This window comes from Mastigoproctus giganteus, chromosome 5, assembly GCF_048544385.1.
Source record: "Mastigoproctus giganteus isolate SK-2022 chromosome 5, ASM4854438v1, whole genome shotgun sequence".
Lineage (NCBI taxonomy): Eukaryota > Metazoa > Arthropoda > Arachnida > Uropygi > Thelyphonidae > Mastigoproctus > Mastigoproctus giganteus.
In genome coordinates, this window is record NC_143579.1 from 226,411,103 (window position 1) to 226,437,018 (window position 25,916).

The 25,916-nt window shown below is 37.5% G+C and overlaps 1 protein-coding gene across 1 annotated transcript in view; it reads left to right on the forward strand.

Annotated features, from left to right (window-relative positions):
• The window catches only part of eIF2Bgamma (eukaryotic translation initiation factor 2B subunit gamma), a 64,280-nt gene that overhangs the window by 18,355 nt on the left and 20,009 nt on the right, over nt 1-25,916 (forward strand). Inside the window, exons 5-7 of the mRNA XM_090373766.1 lie at nt 2,238-2,362; nt 5,631-5,824; nt 22,467-22,529. Coding sequence (XP_090229892.1) covers nt 2,238-2,362; nt 5,631-5,824; nt 22,467-22,529 — 382 coding nt within the window. The remainder of the gene's footprint in view (nt 1-2,237; nt 2,363-5,630; nt 5,825-22,466; nt 22,530-25,916) is intronic.

Genomic DNA, 25,916 nt, shown 5'->3' on the forward strand with positions numbered 1-25,916 from the left:
CTTCAGAATGTTAAAAGAAATGTATATATATGAATATATTAATGTAGGCTACGAAATCTCATTTTGAAACAAAAGAGAATGTTAGGCACACAGTAGAGGGGTGTAAGATGTACTTCACCACATTATTATTTCCTTTAACATGTTCACTTCCACCTATATTTGAGAGAGCACATTCTGCATGCCGTAATTTTCAGAATATTGAGAAATAAAAGCATTCCAAAAATCCTCAATGTTCTGAAAATTCATAATTATCTTGAAAAGTAAAAGTCTAGAATTCGTAGCTAAAAGTGAATACTTACATTTTGGTCTAATTTTCAAGTACATAAACTAACCTCAACACAAGCAATAAAACAAATAAAAATGTGTACCCACTAGCATGCATGGACATGTGTATATGTAAAGGGCAGCTCCTAGAATGTCAGTCCAACTCCGCCTCATATCTCTGTGAAGAATAGTACCACTATAAAAGGGCCAGAAATGTGATTGGTGTAGGTTTGTGTGTATTATATGTGTGTTCTGTTGTTCTGTTCTGGCCGCTTGGATATCCATAAGCATCAGTCACCTGGACAGATGATTCTGGATACTCGTCCACACCACAGGAAGGTGGGCCAGTCCGTGTAAAGCACATACTATCTCAAAAGAGACTCTGACCCACCTGGTATTGCCAGAAGGTAGGCCAGGATCCTCTGGGGGCATATTCCAGAGGGAAAAAAAAAACACCCATGGTGTTTTTTTTTTTTTTTTTTTTTCCATATCTAGGAAGTCTAGATAAACTTCCTAGATATGGAAAAGAAGTGAATAAAAATGAAATAATAAATGAAGTAGAAGAAAATAATAAAAATAAGGTAAAAAAAATAAATAAAAAGAATAAAATAAAAATGAAAAGAAAGAAGGTAATGGTGCTGCTAAAAATAATAAATAAAGACATAAAAGAAAGAAAGTAGTGGTGCTGCTAAAAAAAAAAAAAAAAAGCACTTCATTTTGTCTGTGGGCCTAATCCAGAGGAAAAATTACACTTCTTGAGGATGTGAGTTTACATATTCAACAATTACTAAAGGAGATCTAACCAGTTATTCATCAGCAGGGCCATTGTGCTGTATCGTGTTGAGATCTGACGACACTGAAAGCCTTTGCAAAAATACGCCTTGAGTGAAAGCCTGAAGAATCAGATGTGACTCCGAGCTTTGAAGCAGAGATGGCTACTGTCCTGGTTGAAAATTAGTAAGTGCATGAAGTCTGAGATCATATAGGGAACAATGAAACAAGATGTGATCCCAACTTTCTGCTGATCCACTGGCATTCATACGATAACATATGAACATTATCATTTTAGGGTATAATTGGAGTGCAGTGCTAAAGTTCATTCTGCTGTGAGTAAAAAAAAGCCATTGCATCATCCACTAGACAGCTTAAATTCTAATTGTGCCACAAAAGAAAGAGAAAAGGCTAGATAGTCTTCCTACCCTTCATAATTTTGAAAGGGTCTAGATACATTAATCTGTTCATTAGACGTTTTATGATTTTGAAGTTAAAACTTTAATTTATTTTGAATACAGATTGTGTCTTACTTGCCATATTTTAATAAATGTGATTGCAGTTCGTTCAGTATATAATTAGTAAAATAGTGTTAATATTAAAATTTTTCACTGGTGTGTAGTAACAGGGATGGCCATATCATTTCAGGAACTCTAGTCTTTTTTTTAATATAAAGTATACATTTTTTCTGTAAGAGTTGTGATTTTTGTTGATTTTATAACTATCTTTTCTGGTTGAAATTGATCAGTGGTATTAATAGGGCAGCATGTGTGTGACACACTTGTTTTTGGAGAAAAGATACCTATCCACTTTGTTTTATGAGCATTTTTTCTAAATAATAATTAATCTATATTAAAGTGAGAAGAGAGTAGAAAACAATTCTTATAAAAAAAATGTATATAGTTGTGTTTTCCTTGAGTCCATTCCTGTTTAACCTCAGTTTATAGTCCAGGTTGCATTCCATCACAGATCTGAGAAATGCCATCTGTTAAAAATCTGATTGATCAAATCTGCAGTTCTCAGATTAATCAAATCTAAAATTGACCTTGATGTTTTAAACTGACCTTCATTAATCAAGGTCAGTTTAAAACTTTTTCAGGTGAGGAATTGTAAAGTATATTTCTTTTTTTTTTTGTGATGAATTATGATGTATATAAACATATATGCATGTGCCACCTCTTATATATTTTGCATTTTTTTAGACGTATCTCTACAATAAAAGGAGAACTTCTTCCTCTTTTAGTGAGAAAACAGTTTAGGCATAAAAGGAAAGAAAATCAGATAATGGAACAAAGTGCAATAATAGATTCGCACAGTGGCAAAATAGGTAAGTTAAATGCAATTGTGCTGATATATTTCGAAATAGCACACTTTTGGAATTTCATGCTGAAGTTTAAATTAAACACATACGCACACGCATGCACAACACGCACACACACGCACACACACACACATGCACGCACACACACACTGTATACACTGAAAGGACAGAATCATGGGATATCTAGTTCTTGGGTAACGTGACGCTGTCACCTCTCTCGCTAGTGGACAAACCCACCGCTTGGCAGGTATATGGGTATGCTGCATCACTGCATTCATGTAGACGGTAATTCATTGTCAGTGTGGATAAATGTCATGAGTTAACCGACTTTGAAAGAGGAATGATAGTGGGTGCCTGATGCATGGGTCACTCTATCACAGAGTGGTACAGAAATTGCACTATCCCTGTTCGACAGTATCAAGAGTGTATCAGGAATATGCGATTTCCAGAATAACATCTCACCGTGGACAGCACTGTGGGCAGAGAAAGGTGGTGGATGAATGTGGCTATTGATGTCTGCCTCTCATTGTTTCAGCCAAGCGGAGAGCGACGGTGCACAAATCACTGCTGACTTCAACGAGGGATGTGCCAGAAACGTCTCTACCAAGACCATCAGGCGATCATTAGCTGCAGTAGGTTATGGGAGCTGCCGACCCACCAGAGTCCCATTGCTAATACCATGACACAGGACTCTATGCCTCAAATGGGCGAAAGAACATCGGCACTGGTTCTTGGATGACTGGAGATGGGTCTCCTGGTTCAGTGAGTCCCATTTCCAGTTATTTTGAGTGGACGGGAGGGTGCATATCTGGCAGAAACTGCATGAAGCTATGCAACCGTCATGTCAACAAGGAGCTGTTCAGGTAGGTGGACAGTCGATAATGGTCTGGGGTATGTTCAACTGGCATACATTGGGATCTCTGTTGTGTCAAGACTCATCTCTGAACAGTCCAGGTTACGTGTCCTTCCTTGCAGACCATCTGTATCCCTTCGTGGTTATCGTTCACCCACAGGACAATGCACCTCTCCACAGAGCTGTGGTGACTAGAACATGGTTCGAAGAGCATTCTGCAGTTTTTCCACCATGGAATGGCCTCTCTGTTCACTGGACACGAATCCTGTGGAGCATCTTTTGTGCTCTGTGGAAAGGTCCATTCAAGCTTTGGATCCTCCACCCGGTAATGTGATGGAATTATGGACAGTGGTGCAGCAAGCGTGACACCTCCGTAGCCAGGTGGGAAGGAGCAGCAGTGCATAGCACACGCTTCTTGATTAGACTGGGGTTCGAGCCCGTCACCACCAAATACGGAGGATGCGGAAAGGTCAGGGATTGACCACCGCATATCCCAGAGCAATATGGCCTTAGTTGATAATGCTCCTAAAAAAAAAAAAAAAAATCAAATAACAAATAGCAGCAAGCGTGGATGGAAAAACCTGTGGAATGGTTTCGTGAACTAGTGGACTCAATGCCTCGCTGTGCAACTGCCCTTATATGAGCGAAAGGTGGTTCTACCCATTACTAGGTAGGTATCCCATGAGTTCTGTCCACTCAGTGTGCATATATAGACACTCAGTCTGTCTTACCAGTTAGAGAATCCACCTTTCGATATCTGCATGTCAGCTTTCATAATTAAATATACTGGATTCTATGGTATAACAGACCTACAAGAAGAGCTTTAGTGCCATGGCAAAAGCAGGTGGCATCTTTGATCTCAAGATAAGCATCACAGGTGCTAGTGCTCTATGGGAATCATTATGAGTAGTGGAGTTCACTCATGTTGTTGTTATTTGGTTTTTAGGAGCATTAGCAACTAAGGCCATATTGCTCCGGAGATATGTGGTGGTCATTCCACTGACCTTTCCGCATCCTCCGTATTTGGTGGTTACAGGCTCGAACCCCGGTCTAATCAAGAAGCGTGTGCACGCACTGCTGCTCCTGCCCACCTGGCTATGGAGGCACCAGAGTTCACCCATGTATTGATGCAAACAATGTACAGAGTTTTCAGCCAGTGGCTCACTTTGTGCACAAAAATTGGATGGCAGCAATGCAATTACCAAAATTTTTACCAGCAGACAATAAGAAATCCATTTCCAAAGGCACAGCATGCAGGCAACTCAGGACAGTGGGTCTGTAGTTGCATGGCAGTTTGTAATCCTCTTGTGTGCAAGCAGAAGAAATTACTCCATTTGTGGTGGTGATAGGAACGGTAACAATGGTTAGCAGAGTACTAGAAGAAGAGTGGTGCCTCCGTAGCCAGGTGGGAAGGAGCAGCAGTGTGTAGCACACGCTTCTTGATTAGACTGGGGTTCGAGCCTGTCACCACCAAATACGGAGGATGTGGAAAGGTCAGGGAATGACCACCGCCATATTCACAGAGCAATATGGCCTTAGTTGCTAATGCTCCTAAAAAACCAAATAACAACAGTACTAGAAGCCACATAATGCAGTCAGACAAAAATCATAGTTAGTAGTGGAAAATGATGCAAGAAAGCAAGCTTATATAGCATCAACAACAACAAAAAAAAAACACTATCCACCTCATGTTTGGAGGAATCCATATAAAGCAATGGATTCCAGATGAATTCTTGTCTCTATTCAAACCAGTGGTGATCTTCTAAATGTTAGATAACCAGCATTTAATTCTAAATTTGTATACATATGATCAGTAAAGCAGATATTGACACATATATGTATGTCAATAAAGCAGATATTAAAAATGCACCAATATAAAATAAAATAATAATATGGAATTTAAAGGTGATGTAACTGAGTGGTCAGGAGTGAGAGAATAGCACATGCTCTTTGAGTGGACTATAGTTCAAGCCTGCTTGACTGCTGAATACATTGTATTGAGCTGAATGATTGTATTCATTATTTATTGTAAATTCCTCAACTGGTATTTGTGGTGGAATATAAACAAAAATTTTTTTCTTTATTTTTTTTTTTTAAACAGACCCAGCATAAAGTACTTCAGCAAAAAAAATAATTGTCATGTACCTAAAAGAGGCCATTGCCGAATGATTCTTTTTGAACGTACCAGTGTTAGTTATATCATTCACTATTTATTTAATCTTAATTTTAATATGCAGTACATGTTATAGGCATTAAATCAAATTTAATCATCTCATATTGACTGATCAAAAATTACCTTTGAAAGTTTTAGAATGAACAGATACGAACCATAAAACTTTATTAATATAAAAATTCTACTTCTTTTTGATACTTTTAATGACATTCTAGTTTAATTACATGTATGTTATATTTTTTTTCTAGATATTTGCTCTTTTATTGAAGAGGATGAAGAAAAAAGTATAATTATGGAAATGTCTTCGTGGAATGATCACTGGGGAACTTTAGATGACTGCTACCATGGTGATAATATCCGGTGTTATGGTTATACCATGAAGGATGGTGGATTCTGTATGAGAGCCAACACTCTAGTGTCATATGCAGAGATTAATAGATTAGTGAGTGATTTACCAAAAATAATGAATTTATTTTTTGTGGTTTCTATTTATGGATTCTTGTAGTAGCTAAGCACAGGCACAGTGGATATGATCACTGTTCTGTTACACCATATGGGAAAGGCCTGGGTTACATTCATGGTGGGAGGAGCTTCTGTGGTGTTTTTCACTCTTGTGTTAAAGGTTAATTGGCCCTGAATGCAGGTTGAATGGTTTCCCCTTGTAGAAACTTGGGTTTTTCATCCTGAAAAAACCAGACTAGAGGTGGGAAAAACCTTATGAAACATGCAGTTTACAGATACAATTTACTAACACATTATGGATACTTCATTTGTTTCTTCATTTGTTTGGCACAACCTGATTTTTATTTATGAAGTCTATTTAACAGTTTGTAAAAATTTGTTTTCTATTTATATGTAATATACACTAATGTGCCAAAACATTATGACCACCTACCTAACATGATGTTGGTCCTCCCCGTGCAGCCTCACCAGCTCATACCTGGTGAGGCATGGACGCTACAAGATTTAGAATACCTGTGGTATCTGGTACCAACACGTAACCACCAGATCCTTTAACTCCTGTAAGGTCCATGGTTGAGACTCCACAGATTGGAGTTGCTGTTCCAACACAAACCACAGATACTTGATGGGATTGATGTTTGGGGAATTTGGAGGCCAGGGCAATACCTGGAAGTCTTCCTCATGTTCCGCGAACAATCCGGGCGGTGTGGCATGGCGCATTATCCTGCTGAAAGATGGCACTGCCAGAGGGCAAGACTGTTGCCATGAAAGGTGTACCTGGTCAGCAATGATGTTTAGGTAGGTGGTAGACATCAGAGTGCCCGGCACATGGACGACTGGACCCAGGGTATCCCAGCAGACCATCGCCCAAAGCATGACACGCCGCCACTGGCTTGTTTTCGTCCCATGGTGCATACAGGTGCCATCACTTCCCCAGGTAAATGACGCACATGTACCCGGATGTCCACATGGTGCAACAGGAAACGTGATTCATCGGACCAAACGACCTTCTTCCAATCACTCAAGGTCCAATTTCGATGCTCGCATGCCCATTGTAGGTGCTGTTGCCAGTGAACCGTGGTTAGTAGGGGCACTCGGAGCGGCCTGTGGCTATGCAGCCTCATTTTCAGCAGGGTTCAATGTACTGTGTGTTGTGACACGTTACTTCCGTCACCAGCTTTCCAATTACTGGCGAGTTGCGCCACAGTCGCCCTTCTGTTGCCACGTACCATCTGGGAGAGCCTTCGCTCACCTCGAGCATCGATGAGCCATAGTTGTCCAATACCTTGCTGGCAGTTTGTGGGTTTCTCCCTCTTCAGACCACTTTCGGTAGGTACTAACCATGGATGACTGTGAGCACCCCAGCAGCCGTGCCATTTTGGATATGCTCGGACCCAGTCGTCTGACCATTACAGTTTGGCCTTTGTCAAACTTGCTTAAGTCCGCTGCCTTTCCCATCTGAAGAACAAGAGTAACACTGATTAAGGGAGCTCAGTATCGGGTGTGTTTTATACCGTGTCCCGAAACCTGCAGTTGCTTTGATTTGCATAACGACTGGGTGGTCATAATGTTTTAGTTCATTGCTGTATAAGTATTAGGTATTTAGCTTTCTGGAAAAAAGATCTTGACCTTTTATATTTATTCCCTTTCAGAGTAAGGGAATAAAATATAAAGAAAATCTTAAATCAAAATATAAAGAAAATCTTTATCTTAAATATAAAGAAAATCTTTATCTTAAATCTGTAACTTTTAGCATTAGCAGACGCATATGATGCCATAAAGCAAGCTTATACAGCATCAGCCAAAAAAAAAAACCCTTCCCATTTAACTGATCCATTTGTTCCAAATGTTTGTCTAGTTCTGCCCTGAATTTATTTAAGCTATCAACTTCCACAACAACAGATGGAAGTTTCTTCCAGCAATCAACTACCACTGGCTAAAGACAAATTTCTGCACATTATTCTATAACTGTCTTTCCTCAGTTTGAATCTATGCCCCCTCAGGTTCTTAATCTCAGCAAGTGGAAGTATCCCATCAGCACTGAGCCTGTTCAAACCATTCAAGGCCTTATACACCTCAATCAGATCACCTCGCAGGGGCCTAGTCTCCATAAGCTGTAATTTGCAGAACTTTAGCCTTTCTTCATAAGAGCACCCCTTTGTTCCTTTCACCAGTCTTGTTACCCTGCTCTGTACTTGCTTAAGCAACTCTACATCCTTCCTAAAATGAAGCTTCCAGACCTGTATGCAGTACTCAAGGTGTGGCCTGACCATTCCCTTATACAAGGGGATAATCATCTCCTTATCCCTACTAGCAAAATTCCTGTAAATCATTGACAAAACTGCATGCTTAGTCTGGCAGCCTGTCTGACTGCTCAGAAAACTTCATATCTGACTGCACAATTACCCCCAGGTTTCTTTCATTCTGCACTACCTTGAGTGTAACACCACCTAGTTGTTACATTTCTCTTGGATTACTGCTACCCATATGGAGTACTATCCATATGCATTTATCATAATATCAAGTTAAATTTTTTTTTCTGTCATCAGGAAAAAGTTTAAATATTTTGGGATGTGCAGTTTACCTTCAGAAAAGCTTGTATATCATATTTGTCTTGGTATCGCACTAGTTCTTAGTCACAAACCAAATCACTCACTCATTCACTGGTTTGAAATAGAAAAGCAGCTGAAAAAATTAATATTTATTTAAAGAAATAATATGTTATCTTTGTAGGGTTTTTAGGAGCATCAGCGACTAAGGCCATATTGCTGCTTTATAGTGTGTAAATTGCATGTGTTCTGTGGTCGATTTTCTGTTTGCTGGACGAAAAACCTGAGTTTCCGGGAGAAAACCATGGCTACTCTCGCCCGAGACTGACCAACTCAGCCCCATTTAATAAAGGCCCATAAAAATTACTCACATCATTGACAGGACTGAAACTCGGGTCTCTCTCACCCAGTGTGGGGAGGATGACGATTCTACCAACTGTGTTACCCACAAGGGCACAAAGAAATAATATACTGCTGGAAGAATTATGTTTGTTCAAATTTGTTAGTATTAATGCATCATATGACAGGTCAAAAAATATTTAAGCACATTTTTGCAAGAAAATGTCTTCATTTCCATCCCTTTATATAGATATTGATTTTCTTTTTATATTCTGATGCAGCCCCACAGTGGCTGAATGAATATACAGCTTCTTTTTAATTGTTTATGGCAGTTGATATACTTACACCATAGTTATCAATGGGCTGCACGCTTTTTGGGGAAGTACAGCTTGAGTCCTCAATATGCATATTTGCATCTGTGTACTTCACTCCAGAGCCACAGCCTGCCCTCTGACAAAATACAATACTTTTGTTTTACACTATTATCTAACCCCTAAACATGTGGAAACAGTGGTGGATTACTTAGATTAGAAAAACAAAACAGAAGTATTTTATTTATTACAATGCACAGAAAATGCATTTGTAGTGTGATACAAGAAATGTCTGAAGAGTCTCTTCTCCCTTTTTTACCTACTAATTGTAAATTATTGTTTAAAACATGCCAAAAATTTTTACAGTGAGATGAAACAATGGTAAAGTTTAAATTGGTTGCTTTCATGTCTACAAATAATAATAGAATATTCTGCAAACTGGCTATAAGACATTTCTACTGTAAAGATCTTGTGGTCAATTCCCAGGTTCCTGTAATTCTTGTTGAGTGATTTTTTTCCTGGCTGGTTGTAATCATTTTTAACACCCCGAAACTCATTCCTTTTTTTTTTTTTTTCATATTATTCATTTTAACAGTGTATCTGTTCATTTTTTTTTTATGGTCCTTGACTAGCATTAATAGTGGCAAATGATACAAGAAAGCAAGCTTATACAGCATCAGCCAGATAAGGAACAAGGTATTCTTGTATTGATTGCGGCCTCCAGGGTTACCCCTATATACCGCTGTAGCATCTGTAGGTTATTTATAGCCGGCAAGTGTGTGTAAGTGTGTGTGTGTGTAAGTATATATGTGTGTTGTGATGGTTGTTGTTTGCCGGCCCTGGAGTCTTAGCAGCCGGGAGGCAGGGAGCAAGCTACCTGCGTCCCGACTCCCGTCCCTAGCCACGTGGAGGCGCTCCAGGAACTATCTAAATTACACTTAGTGGGATTCCAACAAGTGGAATCCCGGTTATAGTAAATAATGAATAGGGAGGATAAAATAGGAGAAAAGAAAGTAGAAGAAGAAATGAGAGCAAAACACTCTCTCAGGAAAAAGAAGAAACAGGAAAGAGGAAAACACTAGTTGGAAAATCTAACAAGCGAGAGAGCTTGAAGAGGTAAAATTTTGAAGCCTGAAGGCTTGTACATTTGAAAGAAAGATTCCCCTAGCCGGGAAGGAAGCCCAACTTGCACCGACAAGGGGAAAAAGAAAAGTCTCAAGGAAAGAACATAGGTAATGTACAAGTGGCGATTAGATAGCCACTTAAAAGAATAAATTAAGATAAATAATAAATACTTATGTCACCGATATGAAACATAGCAGTAAACATATTAACAAATTACACTGCATAAGCAGAGAGTAAAATATACAATATTTACAAAATAAGTAATTAAAATCTTGGCTGAAAAATTAGTCAACCAAGAAATTAACAGAAATAGTCAACCAGAAGAAATGTAGAAACATATATACAAAACACAAAGAGACAAACAGAACTCACCCAAGGCAAAGATATGCCAAAGGCAAAACCAATAAATACTGTACAAATAAATTAGTTAACCGAATCAAAAGCAATTCTAAATTTAAATCTAAGTATAACAGATCAAAATAATAAGTTAAGTATTAAACAATAATTAATTAATATGCAGAGAAAATGTCTCTGCACAAGTAATCTAATCTATAAACATATGTACATAACCAGCAAGTGCAAAGCTGCTACCACAAGCTGCGAAAAACAAAACTTGTTTCAAATAACAAGACACGTAGAATTAACAATAATGCATAGGTAAGCATTAAAAAAAAAAAAAAAAAAAAATGGATGTCAATTGCCAACAAAGCAATTGGATCTGAGAGGGCGGGGAGAGGTCCATCCCACCCCTCAGAACCAAAACCCATTTACAACTAAAAATGCTAGACTAAGAACTATATGGTACTAGCAAAAACCCAACTGATTGCAGCTGCAATCAGGCAGGAAAGAAAAATACAACAAATAATCAGCCCCGCAGGAAAACAAAATTAAATCAAAACACAAGCAGCAAGAGAAGCAGCCAGCAGTAAGACAGGCTAGAGAGGAAAATCATCTCACTCAACCAGAATAGCCAACTGAAGGTTGGATCTCAGGGAGCAGGGAGAGGTCCATCCCACTCCTCAGAGCCAAACAGACAACGCAAGAAGAGAAAAACTGTCTCTTCAACATAATAATGAGCTAACTACACAAGTAATGTACAATATAAACATTTAAGATTAACTGCTGATTTAAAACACAATAAAATCAGTTACTCTCAATTCTGAGAGCAAACAACAAATCAAACAAAAGCACCATGATATTAACAAGATAATTACAGTATTTACAAAATACATACAATTTAACACAGAAAATCATTTCAGGCAACCCGGACAGAGTTCGAAGTGGGAGAGGGGAGGTCCATCTCTCCCACTCGGCCAGGCAAAAACCTGAAACAAGTCTCCAGAAAAAGACGCAAAAACTCTGCGTCCAAAACACAAGACAATTTAGGCAAGGAAGAAACTCCTCTCAAAAAAAAAAAAAAAAAAAATCAATACAGTAATATATATAAATATTAAGAACAAATAACGAAATCAAGGGTTATTCCTTGATAAAGCCGCTCTTCTCTGGAAGACACTATTAGCAAAAGAAGAGAAGGCAGAAAGAGAGTCCACCGACCCAACCAGGCGCCAAAAATCATCTAAATTATATACATTTGTATCAGCCAGATAAAAAAAAAAAAAAGCCAATGCTTCTCATATCACCTGTCCACCGCTTCTAACAGTTTGTTTAGTTCTTTGAATTTATTCAAACTACCCGCCTCTATGACAACACTAGTTGTTCCAACACTCAACCACCCACTGGCCGAAGGCAAATTTCTACACATCTGTCATGCAACCATCTTTCCTCAGTGTGAATTTATGCCCCCTCATGTGTGAAGTTTGAGCAAGAGGAAGGATTCCATCAGCATTGAGCTTATTTGAGTTCTCAATCCATTTAAAGCCTTAAATACCTCAATCAGATCTCACAGATTCCTAGTTTCCAGGCACTACAGGTTATAGAACTGAAGCCTTTTGTGGAAAGAGTACCCTTTTGTTCTTCTAATTTCATTGCTCTTCTCTGCACCATTCCAATGGATCCATGTCCTTCCTAAAGTGAGGCCTCCAGACCTGTATGCAGTCTTCTCCCACTCATATTTTCCCTGTTTAAATTTGTGGTTATTCCAGTTGCGTTCTATAGTATCAGACACATCTCTCCATCCATATGTTGTCATTTTTTGTATTATTTTAGTGATTTATAATTTTAATTCTGTTTTTCAAAGTTTTTTGCACATTGAATACCTGTTAAAAACTATTACTTTCATTTTATTTGGCATCGGTTTGATTACTTCTTATTTCATCCTCTAGTTCTGCTTCTTTGGTATGCATATGTGAGCAATTTGAAAAGTATCATAAATATCTTCATGATTTTTCTATGGACTATTTATTTTAGTTTATTGGAGAACTTGATGAATTTTATATTTAGGTGTGGTAAGATAAATATTACTGCTGTTTAATTTTTTTATAATAATTTTTTTGTGCTTCTTGGAGTTTTTCCATGAAAAATTCCAAGAAGCACAATATATCTTATATTTTGTGCTTTTATTTTGAGACATCTTGGTATCAGGTAGTAGACAACTCTCATTTCTTCTCAATTGCATCTCTCTCTCTCTCTCTCTCTCCTCTCTCTCTCTCTCTCTCTCTCTCTCTCTCTCTCTCTCTCTCTCTCTCTCTCTCTCTCTCTCTCTCTGTCCCTAGTGTTCTCCTTGAAACCACAATATCCATCAGCCTCTATCAAATCATCAAGTATTCTTCCAGTTCTCCTTCTTTCATCCTTTCAACTCTCCCACATCCACATTTCAGAAGCTTTAATTCTTCTAATGCCCTCCGTATTTAGTGCTTATGTCTTAACCCCACAAAAAAATGAGGCCATAAAAACATTTAGCCAACCTTTTCCTTAACTTGATATTCATTCTCTCCATAATATATATGCTTCCTTATCTCAAATGCTATCTTACTCATTGAAGTACTAGTTCAAGTTTTCTGACTACTCCCATCACTTGTTAGCAGATTGCTGAAGGTCTCGTTACCCAATACAATATGAAGGCTGTCATCGCCTGTTGCAGTACCACCACTTTGCTTGATAGAGTCTTAAAGTAATGAAAACCACATTTGGTTTCTATAGCAAAGCTCAGACATTGCTCTCTCTGTTCTATTTCTTCTGTCATGTATGAATTGTCTTTTGAAGTTATAGCGGCAGGATTCAGCCTGCCTTATATTTAAGGGGTACAGCTTTAAAATGGTTTTCTCAGATGAGCTGCTAGGTGTATCTGCTTAACTGATCCTATTGGTAATGCCGTGGACCCATCTGGATTTGCTAGTGTATAATTTTGCTGCCTCTACTCTGTCAGTTGTGAATGGGAGGGAGTCCAAGTAATGTATATGTGATGGTGGGGGGGGAGTACTGCTAAGGCTGCCTTATGTTAAGGAACTAGATATATCTTGCCATGTGTACATCATCAAAAATTTTTTTCAGTTCATACGTGTTCCCCTGAACTTTTACCTCATTTACATTAATGCATCATTAATAGTCATGAAACTAACGGAACTTATCTGCAAAAAGAAATAAGCCTCCCTAATATTTCCTAATTCGTTTCTTGTCAAATCATGCAGTCTTAGTTTTAATCTCAATTATTAATTGCCTCAACCTCCACTCATCTCATTTGTCTTAATTATTCACTCTGTGATTTCTTAGGTGGTATTTGTGCACATGCTTGTTCTGATATTTATTGTCAGAGACTTCCTAATCAGGAATTTACTCTTTTTGATCTCCTTTGCCTCAAAATCCTTTTACCCTATTGTACTACATTTGTTGCCTGTATTGGTCTTCCAGCTCTACAAATCACTCAAAATGTTTTTTTCTTCTTTTGTAACTCATCTTGGTGATTTGAATGTTCAAAACTCCATCTGGCTTCAGCTTTTTCTTTGTACAGTCTGAGCTATTAAAGGTATCAAGGCTTTGTCTGTTACTAATTACCTCACATGACTTGTTCATTTACTTATTAGAATACCAAAACCTAATGTTCTTGATCTTTTCTTCATCAGAAACCCTTCAAAGTATCCAATTCATGCCATTTGTCCTCTAGAAATCTCAGATTGCAACTTCATAATATGATCCGAGGTTCCAACAGTATAACCTCTTCAGAAAAGACTTTTTATCTCGTGGTATTTCTTCACTTAGTTGGCATTACAAGAATGCAAAATGGGTGATATATAGATCTGTATACATTTTCCTCCTCTTTTTCTTGGTTGGATTGTTGTTTTAAATCTGCTGATTTTAATTTGGCTCAGACTGTCATTGGAATTCTTAAGGATGAAATTTTTCATTCTAGCTTTAACTCACATTCTTTATCTTAAAGCATCATGAATAGTCATGAAACTAATGGAACTTATCTGCAAAAAGAAATAAGCCTCCCTAATATTTCCTAATTCGTTTCTTGTCAAATCATGCAGTCTTAGTTTTAATCTCAATTATTAATTGCCTCAACCTCCACTCATCTCATTTGTCTTAATTATTCACTCTGTGATTTCTTAGGTAGTATTTGTGCACATGTAAACTATGAATTTACAATATTTGTTTACAGCATATACAAATATCCATCTTCATTTCTGCTTACACAAACTAAGCCTCACGTTTGTAAACAAGAGAGAGAGAGAGAGAGAGAGAGAGAGAGATAAAGGTATAACCTTGATTTTGAAAAAGCTAAGAGTAAGAAGCTTCTGGTTTCTTGTCAAAGCTGTGGCTACAACTTCTGTTAGCCCCGAGTGCCAAGCGATATTTTGTGCGATATATAGCATTCTTTCTCAGCGAATTAGTTATAGTTATTTTCCAGTGTCTCTATTTTTCTTGCTTTTCATAAGTGATTCTTTACTTAAAAGCTTTGAAGTAGAATCCAGAAAGGAAATACACCTTTCTTTCCATGTATATATATATATATATATATATATAAAATCCGTACTAACCTAACTAACTCTCTAAACCGCTTGGTCACTGGTGGCACCGCTCCTGCCTCCACGTGGCGGGGCTGGTAACCTGGGAGAAGAAAAGCACTCTCCCGGGGCAAAAAGGAGCAAAGATGGACATAAATAGACATGCCACTTACGGATCTCACGATCCAGATCTCTCAAACAGAGAAGACTTAAATGCAGGTACAGTCGGTCCTCGTATAACACGTGTTTACATTACACGAATTCGATCATACACGATTTATAAATAGGGGAACGTTATCTTATATAACACGAACCGAATTCGCTTATGCACGATTCGCCTTTGTGTTTACAAGAAATGGCAGTCGAACGCGGAATCACCCCAACTGAACGCAACACGATAGGAATGAAAAAGATTCTGAAAATGTATTTATGTGATTTATATCAGTGAAGGGGAAAGACATTTCACCATAATAACGTGAAAACCAACACAATTCCAGCTACAGATATAATTGCAAATGCAATTAGATGGAGTTTACTACCAGTTTATAACAGATTCCACTAGCAGAAACGAAACTGGAAATTGTTTTTATTGTTTTATGGTGGTAACCCCCAGAAATGTGCTTTAGTAAAATGTGGGGTGTTAATAATGTATCTCGGCCTTTACGGTGTTGTTTATTCAGTTGCTACATGCGCTCAGCTTTGTTTATGTGTATCAAGCGTGACTCCTCGTTTTGTAATTGCGCTTTATTCCCTAAAAATTAGTAAAATACTTAAAAGGTGTGAAAAGGAAGCGTCCTGGTGAAGACACTGCATATTCAGAGAGAAAAATAAAAGCAATACTGTATCGACAGTATTGCTGTAAAAGCAATACTGTATAAACAGAGGCGGACTGGGTCAAAAATTCTTACCCGGGAAAATTTATAGTGGCCTCATACTACGGTTTATGGCCAAAATCACACTGGCCTCCGGCCCACCGGGATTTCCAGGGTAAGGCTTATGGCCAGTCCGCCTCTGTCGATAGAGAAAAAAATATGAAATTGTGAAACGCTTTGAGCGAAATAAAAGACCATGTGATATTGCACATGCTACAGACCTAAATGAGGCAACGCCGAGAATTACAAAGAATGCGGAGAAAATAAAAACAACTTTCATAGCGGGAACAACTCAAAAGTGTAATTAAAATCCATTAGATTAAGACACAAGAATTGGAAGAGATGGAACGGCTGTCATCTGTTTGGATAGAAAATCAAACAAAAAACAAGTTTGCTTACGATAGAAGCAAAAGCATTAGCAATATTTTATTACGTAATAGTCGTAATAAAATACGTAAGCATTTTATTACGACTATTTTATTTAATATAATAATTTTTTTTACGAATAAAATACGTATTTTATTCGTAAAAAACACTTTTTAGTATTAAAAAATACTAAAATACTTTATTATAATATAATAAATAATAAAAAATATTTATTTTTTATTATATTATAATAAAAATATATTATATTTTTTATAACGATTAAAATTACCCGATTATTTATTGTGTTTGGTAATGTTTTGGTTCCAAATGTGTGTTCAATCTTGGGTGGTCGGCACCTAACCCCACTTTTCCCATAGGGACTGTTGTTTATATTGCACAATTTTGCATTGCACGAGGGTTTCTAGGAACACAACTATCGTGCTATACGAGGACAGACTATAATCCAAAACGGCAGAAAAAAAAAAAAGAAACCCCTGCTCCTCTTTTTTTGATACTGCATTCTTTAACTGATAATCCATTGAGTAAGCTCTCCCCATTCTTAATACAGAAATGTCTTGAAAATGCAGCGGGCCCACCAAAAATGGTTCGAAGATTAAAATCCGGAGACCTTCTAGTGGAGATGAATGAGAATAAGCACTCGGAAAAACTATTAAAAATATCGACTTTTGGTGGAATTCCCACAAAGGTTACCCCGCATGTCACCTTAAACTCCTCTAAAGGGGTAATAGTCGAGTGGGATCTCCTTAATGTATCTGAGGAGGAGATCGATCAGGAATTAGGTGATCAAAATGTAATAAATGCCAAAAGGATAGTCATTAAGAAAGATGGGGTTCTTACTTCTACCTGAACGGTCATTCTTACATTTAAAACACCTTTACCAACAACTGTTAAAGCTGGATATTTAAGGTGCAAAATTCGACCATATATTCCAAACCCAGTCCGGTGTTTTAAATGCCAAAAATTTGGACACTCACAAGCAGCTTGCAGGGGTGTAACCACATGTGCCTCTTGTGGTTCAAAAGAGCACGTTCACACAGACTGCTCCACTGAAATACAAAGCTGCTCAAACTGTAAGGGAAATCATTCATCATTTTCAAAGGAGTGCATCCAGTGTCAGACTGAAAAGAATATACAAAAGTACAAAGTGGAACACAAGGTGCCATACCAAGAAGCAAAAAGACATTTTTCAATTTCAAATAAATTGCCATCTTATTCTTCAGTTGTAAAAAAAGCAACGATCCATAACAGTACAAACAGATTGTTCAGTTCTGCCAAGCATCTAAATTTCTGATTGGGCAAGGACAGTCCTCTCTACACTAAAAGAACAGCCTACCCAATAGCAATCAACTCATTCGGTAAATACACCATTGACATACCGCCAGATAAAAATTCTGTACAACAGCCAGTTAATCAAACAAGCTCTGAAAGAAATAATCAAAAATCCAGTACTGATACCATGGACATAGATAGAAATTCACACCGAGATGAATCACCTCTTGAACTTCATGCAGAAGAAGAGGACATGGACGTCACTAGACCAAATTTCCCAAAAAGGGGAAAAAGACTAGGCAGGTGCAAACAAACCACATCCCGTAAGCAAGCAGACATACTCGATAATCCTCAATAATGTATAGAATCATGCAATGGAATTGTTGCGGACTCCGAGCTAACTTAGACGATGTTTATGACTTAATTATTGAATATAAGCCTGATGTTCTTTGTCTACCTGACCCCCTAAAATATCTATGAGCGTAAAACATCATATAATGCTTAGAAAGGATAGGAACGACTCTAATGCAGCACATGGAGGTGTAGCATTTCTAGTAAACTCCAGAACTCCTTTCAGACCTGTCTCACTGTAAACAACTTTAGAAACAATCGCTGCTAGAGTTATGGTTGAGACAGCAGTAACAGTTGTTTCCATATACCTTTTGCCAAACTATTCATACACTTTAGCAGATCTGAATGATTTAGTTATCCGGCTGCCACCACCTTTCTGTATCTTAGGTGACTGGAATGGGGCATCACCCCCTATGGGGTTCCTCGCACCATGATAAGAGAGGTCAGTTAATTGAAAAATTTCTTGAAAGGCACAACTTAACTTTATTAAACAATGGGACTCACACGTACGTGCATCTTTCCTCAAGGTCAACTTCTGCAATTGATCTTTCAATATGCTCGCCAAACCTCCTTCTGCTTATTGATTGGACGGTCACTGATAATCTGCGAAATAGTGACCACTTTCCAGTAATATGCACACTGTCGACTAACTCTCCTCCTCAAACTGAAATAAAAACTGTTTGGAAATTCGACAAAGCTAACTGGAAGAAATATCAAGAACTGGCACATCTAGATGTTCAGACTATTGAGACCCTCACCATTGGCTCTGCTGTAACTTACATAACTCAGCAAATAATAGCATCTGCAGAAACCAGTATACCCAGATCATCCATGAAAACCCGCTCCCACCCAAAAATATGGTGGAATGAAGCCTGCAGCAATGCCAAAAAAGAGAAGAATAGATACTGGAACTTATTTCGTAAATACCCAACCACAGCTAATCCCATACAGTTCAAGAAATCTAGAGCTAAATCTCGTCATACACAACGAATAAGCAAAAAAGAGACATGGTCCAAATATGCCTCCTCTATAAACAGAACCACAAATATCAGAATCGTTGGGATTAAAGTTCGAAGAATTAATGGAAAATATCCTCCTATAACCACTCCGATAATACTTCTAAAAGGCAAAGAAATCTGCAATCCTCTCGATATTTATAATACATTAGGTGAAACCTTTGAAAATATCTCCGCTGTAACCGCATTTGAGCCAAGTTTCCAGGCACATAAAGTACAAGCAGAAAAATATAATCTCAGTTTCAGTACTTCACGACAGCATCCATATAATGTATCCCTTACCATGGCAGAGTTACGTAGCACACTTGCAAGATCCAAAAATAGTGCTACTGGCCCCGATGGAGTGTACTATGCCATGATATATCATTTGAATGAAGAATCCCTTTCTGCTCTGCTAAAACTGTATAATAGAATCTTTGACGAAGACTACTACCCTACCAGTTGGCGTCATTCTATTGTATTAGCTTTCCCAAAACCAGGAAAGGACCATTCAGATCCAGCAAATTACCGACCGATAGCTTTAACTAGTTGTATAGGAAAAGCATTAGAAAAAATAATTAATGCCAGATTAACATGGTTCCTAGAGACTGAATGCATTCTAAGTCAAAATCAATATGGATTTCGAAGAACTAGATCAACACTTGACCTTATGGTCAAAGCTGAAGGAAACATCTGAAATTCATTTCTCAGGAACGAACACCTGGTGATGATATGTCTTGACATCGAAAAAACTTTTGATACAACCTGGCGATATGGAATTCTTCACGATCTCTATGAATCCAGTCTTCGTGGTCATCTTCCAAAAATTTATCCAGAACATTTTGAGCAATAGGTCCTTTCAGGTATGATTTCACTCTGCTCTCTCGCAAACATTTGTGCAAGAAGAGGGGGTCCCTCAGGGTTCTGTGCTTAGTGCCACGCTCTTCTCTCTCAGGATCAATTCCATTACCAAATGTATTCCCGACAAAGTTGAAACTTATCTGTATGCTGACGATCTGCCAATCTCAAGCCACTCACAAAACATGCGTTTCATTGAAAGGCAGCTTCAAGGTACAATTAACAGGCTTGTTCAGTGGGCCAAAAATAATGGATACAGACTTTCAAAACAAAAAACAACAGCAATTAATTTTTGCCGTAAACGGAATTTACATCCAAATCCCGATTTACATCTTGACTCTCATCCAATTACTTTTCAACAGAGTATTAGCTTTCTTGGACTAATTCTGGATGAAAAACTTAGTTTCTTAGAGCATATTAAGCATATTCGTACAGCCTGTCTAAAGAAGCTGAATCTCCTCAGGGCAATTTCTGCTATGTCATGGGGTGGAGACTGGTACATGCTGCTGCACTTATACCGGTCGCTCATAAGATCCAAACTAGACTATGGGGCTCCTGCACATGCCTCAGCTAGAGAAAGTGTATTAAAATGGCTCAACCAAGTACATCACAATGCTCTCCGAATTGCACTGGGAGCTTTTCATACATTGCCAGTTCAGAGTCTCTATACGGAAGCACACAAACCACCTCTATTTCTTCGTCGGCATGCTCTGTTATTAAGTTATGCAGCTAAAATCAGAAGTTTCCCACATCATCCTCTAAAGCAGTATTTATTAACCCCAAAATGGCATAATTTGTACCAAAATAAACCTTTGCAAAATAAACCATGTGGCATTAGATTACAAAGCATAACTATGTGCTGGGAACTAAATATGAATAACATAATTCCAGATATTAGCACGGCTACGCCACCATGGCAAATACCCTTGGCCAATGTTGACCAACATTTCCAACAATGGGGAAAGAATGCCCTTCCAAATCTCAGTATTCAGCAGATCAATGCAACTCACTCTTTTCAGTTCTCTAGTTTTACCCAAATTTACACTGATGGTTCCAAGACAGATAGTAAAGTTGGCGCAGCTGCAGTTCTACCAAATATTACAATATCCCAGCAGCTCCCTTTGGAGTACAGTATTTACACCGCAGAACTGTATGCTATCCAGATGGCTCTAGACAATGTAAAACAGTCATTATATCCTCAAACTATTATCTACACCGATTCCTTAAGCGCTGTATCTGCTCTTCAGTGTAAATTTCCTTCCAGTCATCCGTTACAACAACAAATTCAAATCAAGTTAGTGCAGCTTCTTGCAAACAGGCAAAAATTAATTTTCTGTTGGATACCTGAGCACTCTGGAATCATAGGAAACGAACAAGCGGATCTTGCTGCCAAGAACGCCAGTCACATAACATCAGACATGCAGATACTGATGGGATTCTTCCTCTAGCTCAGAATAATCACCTGAGAGGGCATAAATTCAAATTGAGGAAAGACAGATGTAGGATAGACGTGCGGAAATTTGCCTTTAGCCAGCGGGTGGTTGGTTGGTGGAACAGACTTCCATCCCTTGTAGTGGAGGTTGATAGCCTAAATAAGTTTAAGGCTCAGCTGGACAGGTATTTTGAACGAACAGAGGGGTGAAGTGGAAGTGGGGTTTTTTTTTTTTTTTTTGGCTGATGCTGCATAAGCTTGCTTTCTTGCATCAAATGCCTCTACTAATGCTAATACCTTACACAGATTTAAAACGCATCATACATAGCACTGTTAGAAAAAAATGGCTATTCATTTGGCAGGGAGAAAAAAGCAATCAGCTCTTTCAGATTAAAAACGATCACGAGCAGTGGCTATCAAGCCTAAGAGTACCGAAAGGAAGAAGCTGTACTTGCCAGAATGTGAATTATACCCACCTAACTCATAGTTATTTACTTACTCAGGATGACCGTCCACTATGCAGCAACTGTCAAACTCAACTCACAGTAAACCACTTGATCACTGAATGCCCATTATATCTGAAAGAACGAAAAACAGCTTTCTCTTCACATCTATATTCCTCTAATAAACTTACCTTGCAGCAGATTCTCGGGGACCGACAAGATATTAATGATGTTTTTACCTTCCTCAAAATGATAAACAAATATCATCTGATCTGAATCCTTTTATTTAATATAACAATCATGTACCAAATAAGATTGAAATAGGTGCATTATGGCCTTAGTAGCCCTTGCACCATTAAATCCAACAATAAACAAACAACTTCTGTTTGTTTATGCATCCACCCCCTGCTACAGCTTGGTTTTATTCCATATTTGTCTGAAGATGATGCTGGCTTATTAGCATCATACTTTTCCACTGGAATACTATTCTGGCACATTCTAACAAAAAAGAAGTTTTGGTTAGAACTTTTATTAATCCTAGTTACTAAAAGTAAGTTTGATAGGTATATAAAATTAAATTTTATAAAACATAAATTGTTAATTGCGCTCATTGCTAATAGTTAAATAACCACAGCCGACTATTGATATTTTTATGACTTTTTATGTTTGAAATTTTTAATTTTTTCAAAAATAAATTTTTATGTTTGAATAATAGATTTTTTTTTTTTTTGATTACTTTAAATTCATCATGTTAAATTTAAAATTTTGACATTATTTTTAACATTAGATCCCCAGGTTCTTATCATCCTTACTTGGATCTCAGCAAGCAACGGACACAGATTCCAAACAGGTATTTTATTTTTTAACTGTTCTTGAATTCGGTTCTTTTTCTATATTATTTTCATTTGAGTTTGATTTGATTAGCACTTCTGATGTTTCATTATTTATCAATATTATGTGATGCCAACAAAATTGTCATGTTTTAGTTTTTCTCCAGTGCAATCTTATAGGAATTATTTGTGTTAGTTTTAGCTTCAGTATCTGCTTTCCATGTGGCTACAATTACTGCATTCTGATTTTTCAGCCTTTTTTTTTTTTCTGAATCAAAATTAAAATTTTTTTTTTATATAAAACAGTATGATGATATAATTTGTAGCATATATATAATTAACTATTGAAAGTTTGCAAGGTTAAAATTTCTTAGATTTTGGTACTAACTTGCTGGTTATAGTCATGGCCTGGCCCTTCTTACATCCTTACCTCACTAGTTGAAATTATTCTGTTGGATTAGGACTTGTTAAGAATCCACAACATGTGGAATAGATGTGGGTTTAAGGTTGGAATGGAGGAATTTTTATGGACTTTTTTTCATTCTGTAAGTTGGCTCAGTCAGTCTTGGATTGTGGATGTGTGTTTTTTCCTCACAAAAAAATACCTCTGGTGTTTCATGGCAGCAATAGAAGCACAAAAACTGAATGCAAACTTGTTTTTACCTCTATTTGTTTGATTACAGATTTATTGAAAGAAAAATATAAGTAGGATCAATAAAATTTAATGATTTATTCCTGGAAAAATTGAGTATCAATCGGATTACGTAACCAAAATTATGTACCTTAAATGACGAAGCCAATAATGATTTTATGCTTGTAGAGTATAACGTTCAGAAAAAAGTTAATATTTTTTTAAAACTCAACAATGTATTTAATTTAAACAGAGTAAAAAAAATTTTCCTTGTGCAGAATATAATTTGTTCTGTGTTGTTTAAATGCTTGAATTATGGTCATACGATATTTTTTAAACTAATTTAATGTAACGCGGCTGCATCAGCCACGTTCAATCATTATGGAAAATATTATAACACAGCATCCAAATATTGAGACATCAAACCATGGCAGAAAAGATGGAGCATGGAATTGTTGCATCTGTCAATGTTCACCTTGTGTATGATGCAGGAGTCAAATATTGCTTCATTTTCCAAATTGTATCTAACATCCAAACTAGTTCAAATTTACAACCATCTTCTGCAACCTTGAGGAATGGAGTTTGCTAACAGAAAAGTGACTGTGATTGGCCTTGTTGAATACCCATATTGAATGCTGTGTCCATTGACCCTTCCATCAGCACTCATCAGATCTGAGTAACAATGTGACCAAGTTTAGGTCTTGCATCCATACCATGTACAATGGATTCAAGAACTTTATTCAGAATCCTTCACTGTGGATCTGTCACTGTTGTTTTGACCATCCAGATGGTCTCTTGCGGGCCAATGAGTTAAATTTTACATGTTGAGAGTTGCTTGGCATGCAACATCTGCACTTTTGCTTAGTGGAAAATCCACACATTGTCAGGCAAGCCTGATTGCAAGTGTAGTCTAATGTTAATGTGTGGACTGGCATTGTGGGAGACTGCTTGATGCAAATTGCCTGATCAGTTGAACAAATACTTTGAGTTTTTAGAGATAGTGTTACCCACATTGTTGAAGGATTTTTTTTTGAGGATGGTGGAGCACTTCATCACTTTCATCAAACCTAAATCATCTCTTTTAACAAAAGTTATGGCAGGATGGCATTTTAAACCACGTTCATTTGGCTTCTGCATTTGTTCATCAGTTTTCTGAACAGTTTATTTGCATCTGTGCATTTTTCGTATGGCAACCTGAAGCATGGGTCTAGGCTGACGGCAATAACTTTGAATGTTATGCGTGGAACATTCCAGATGGGATGATTTGAATTGCAACATGATATTGGTATTTACATACTTCATTAATTTTATGATTTGAACAATGTTTATGCCTGAGTGCAAATGATGTCATAAAAGTTTGCCGTATAACTGTATAATGGTGCTTTAAAGAAAATTAAAAAAATATATTTCCAGGGTTTTTGTTCATATTTTCATGTAGAATATCTTCACAAAATATTGACTGCCATTTTTTATCATCAGTATGTGTTTCCATTATTTTTTAATGGTGTAGAGAGAAGGAATTGTTTAACCATAAATCATTGGTAAAGCTAATAATCAGTTTCAGTTATTGTATCTAATATGCATTTTTTTACCTATTGCTAATTTTTAAGTTACTTCCCACCAATGGACAAAGAAAGTCCTCTAGAAATGTGGTTTTGTTTAAATGAAGCCAGTTTTTGCTTCTTTTTTTTTTACTAACACTTAAATTTACCTCAGTATATTTTAGTTTTGAAGAGTAATTCCAATATCATTATTGGCACCACCAGCCAGGGTGGGCCCCGAGTGCCAAGCGTTAGTGTCCAAGTGATTTTCCCTGAGCGATAAATAGTGATTTTCCCAGTGATCTCGTTCTGTTTAATTTCTATTGCTTTTCAAATTTTCAGTTTATTGTAAGTGGTTCTGTACTTTACAGATATTAAGTAAGAACTCAGAAAGGGAATTCACCTTTCTTGTTTTTAGTATATATATTAATTTTCACTAACAAACTAATTTTTCTAGCTGCTTGGTCACTAGGTGGCACTGCTCCTGCCTCCAAGTGGTGGGGCCCAGTAACCTGGGGGAAAAGGTATCCTCTGGGGCAAAAAGGAGCAACAATGGATATAAATGACTATCCACCTCTAGAGCCATCAAGCTCAAGGCCAGAGACATCACCTGATAATGAATTGAACCCACCCAAAAGGCTTCGTAGAGAACCACAATGCCATGACTTGCCAAATTTTTTGGTAATTCACTCCCTATCCATCCAGCCTGTGGGAAAGTTATCACCAAATCCAAAGATATTTGGAATCCATCGCTGGATTACCAAAAATGGTGAAACGACTGCAATCGGGAGACCTCCTGATCGAAACATCTTTCTCCAAACATTCTGAATGGCTGCTAAAAACAAAGATGTTTGGTGGGTTGCCCATATCTGTCACTCCCCATAACACCTTAAATTCATCTAAAGGAGTTATCACAGAGTGAGACTTACTTATAGTCTCTGAGGAAGAACTAGTTCAAGAGCTTAGCAGTCAAAAAGTTATCAGTGCCAAATGAATTATGACAAAACAAGATGGAAATCTCATTCCTACTAGATCCATCATCTTAACATTTAGCACTCCAGAATTGTCATCCACAGTAAAAGCTGGCTATTTAAATTGTTGAATTCGCTCTTACATTCCAAACCCGATTCGAGGCCCTGGGTGCCAAGCATTCCGTGGCCAAGCGATTATAGTGCGTCTCTGAAAGCGTTTTCTAAAAAGAGCATTTAAGCAATCAGTTTATATTTTTAGTTTCA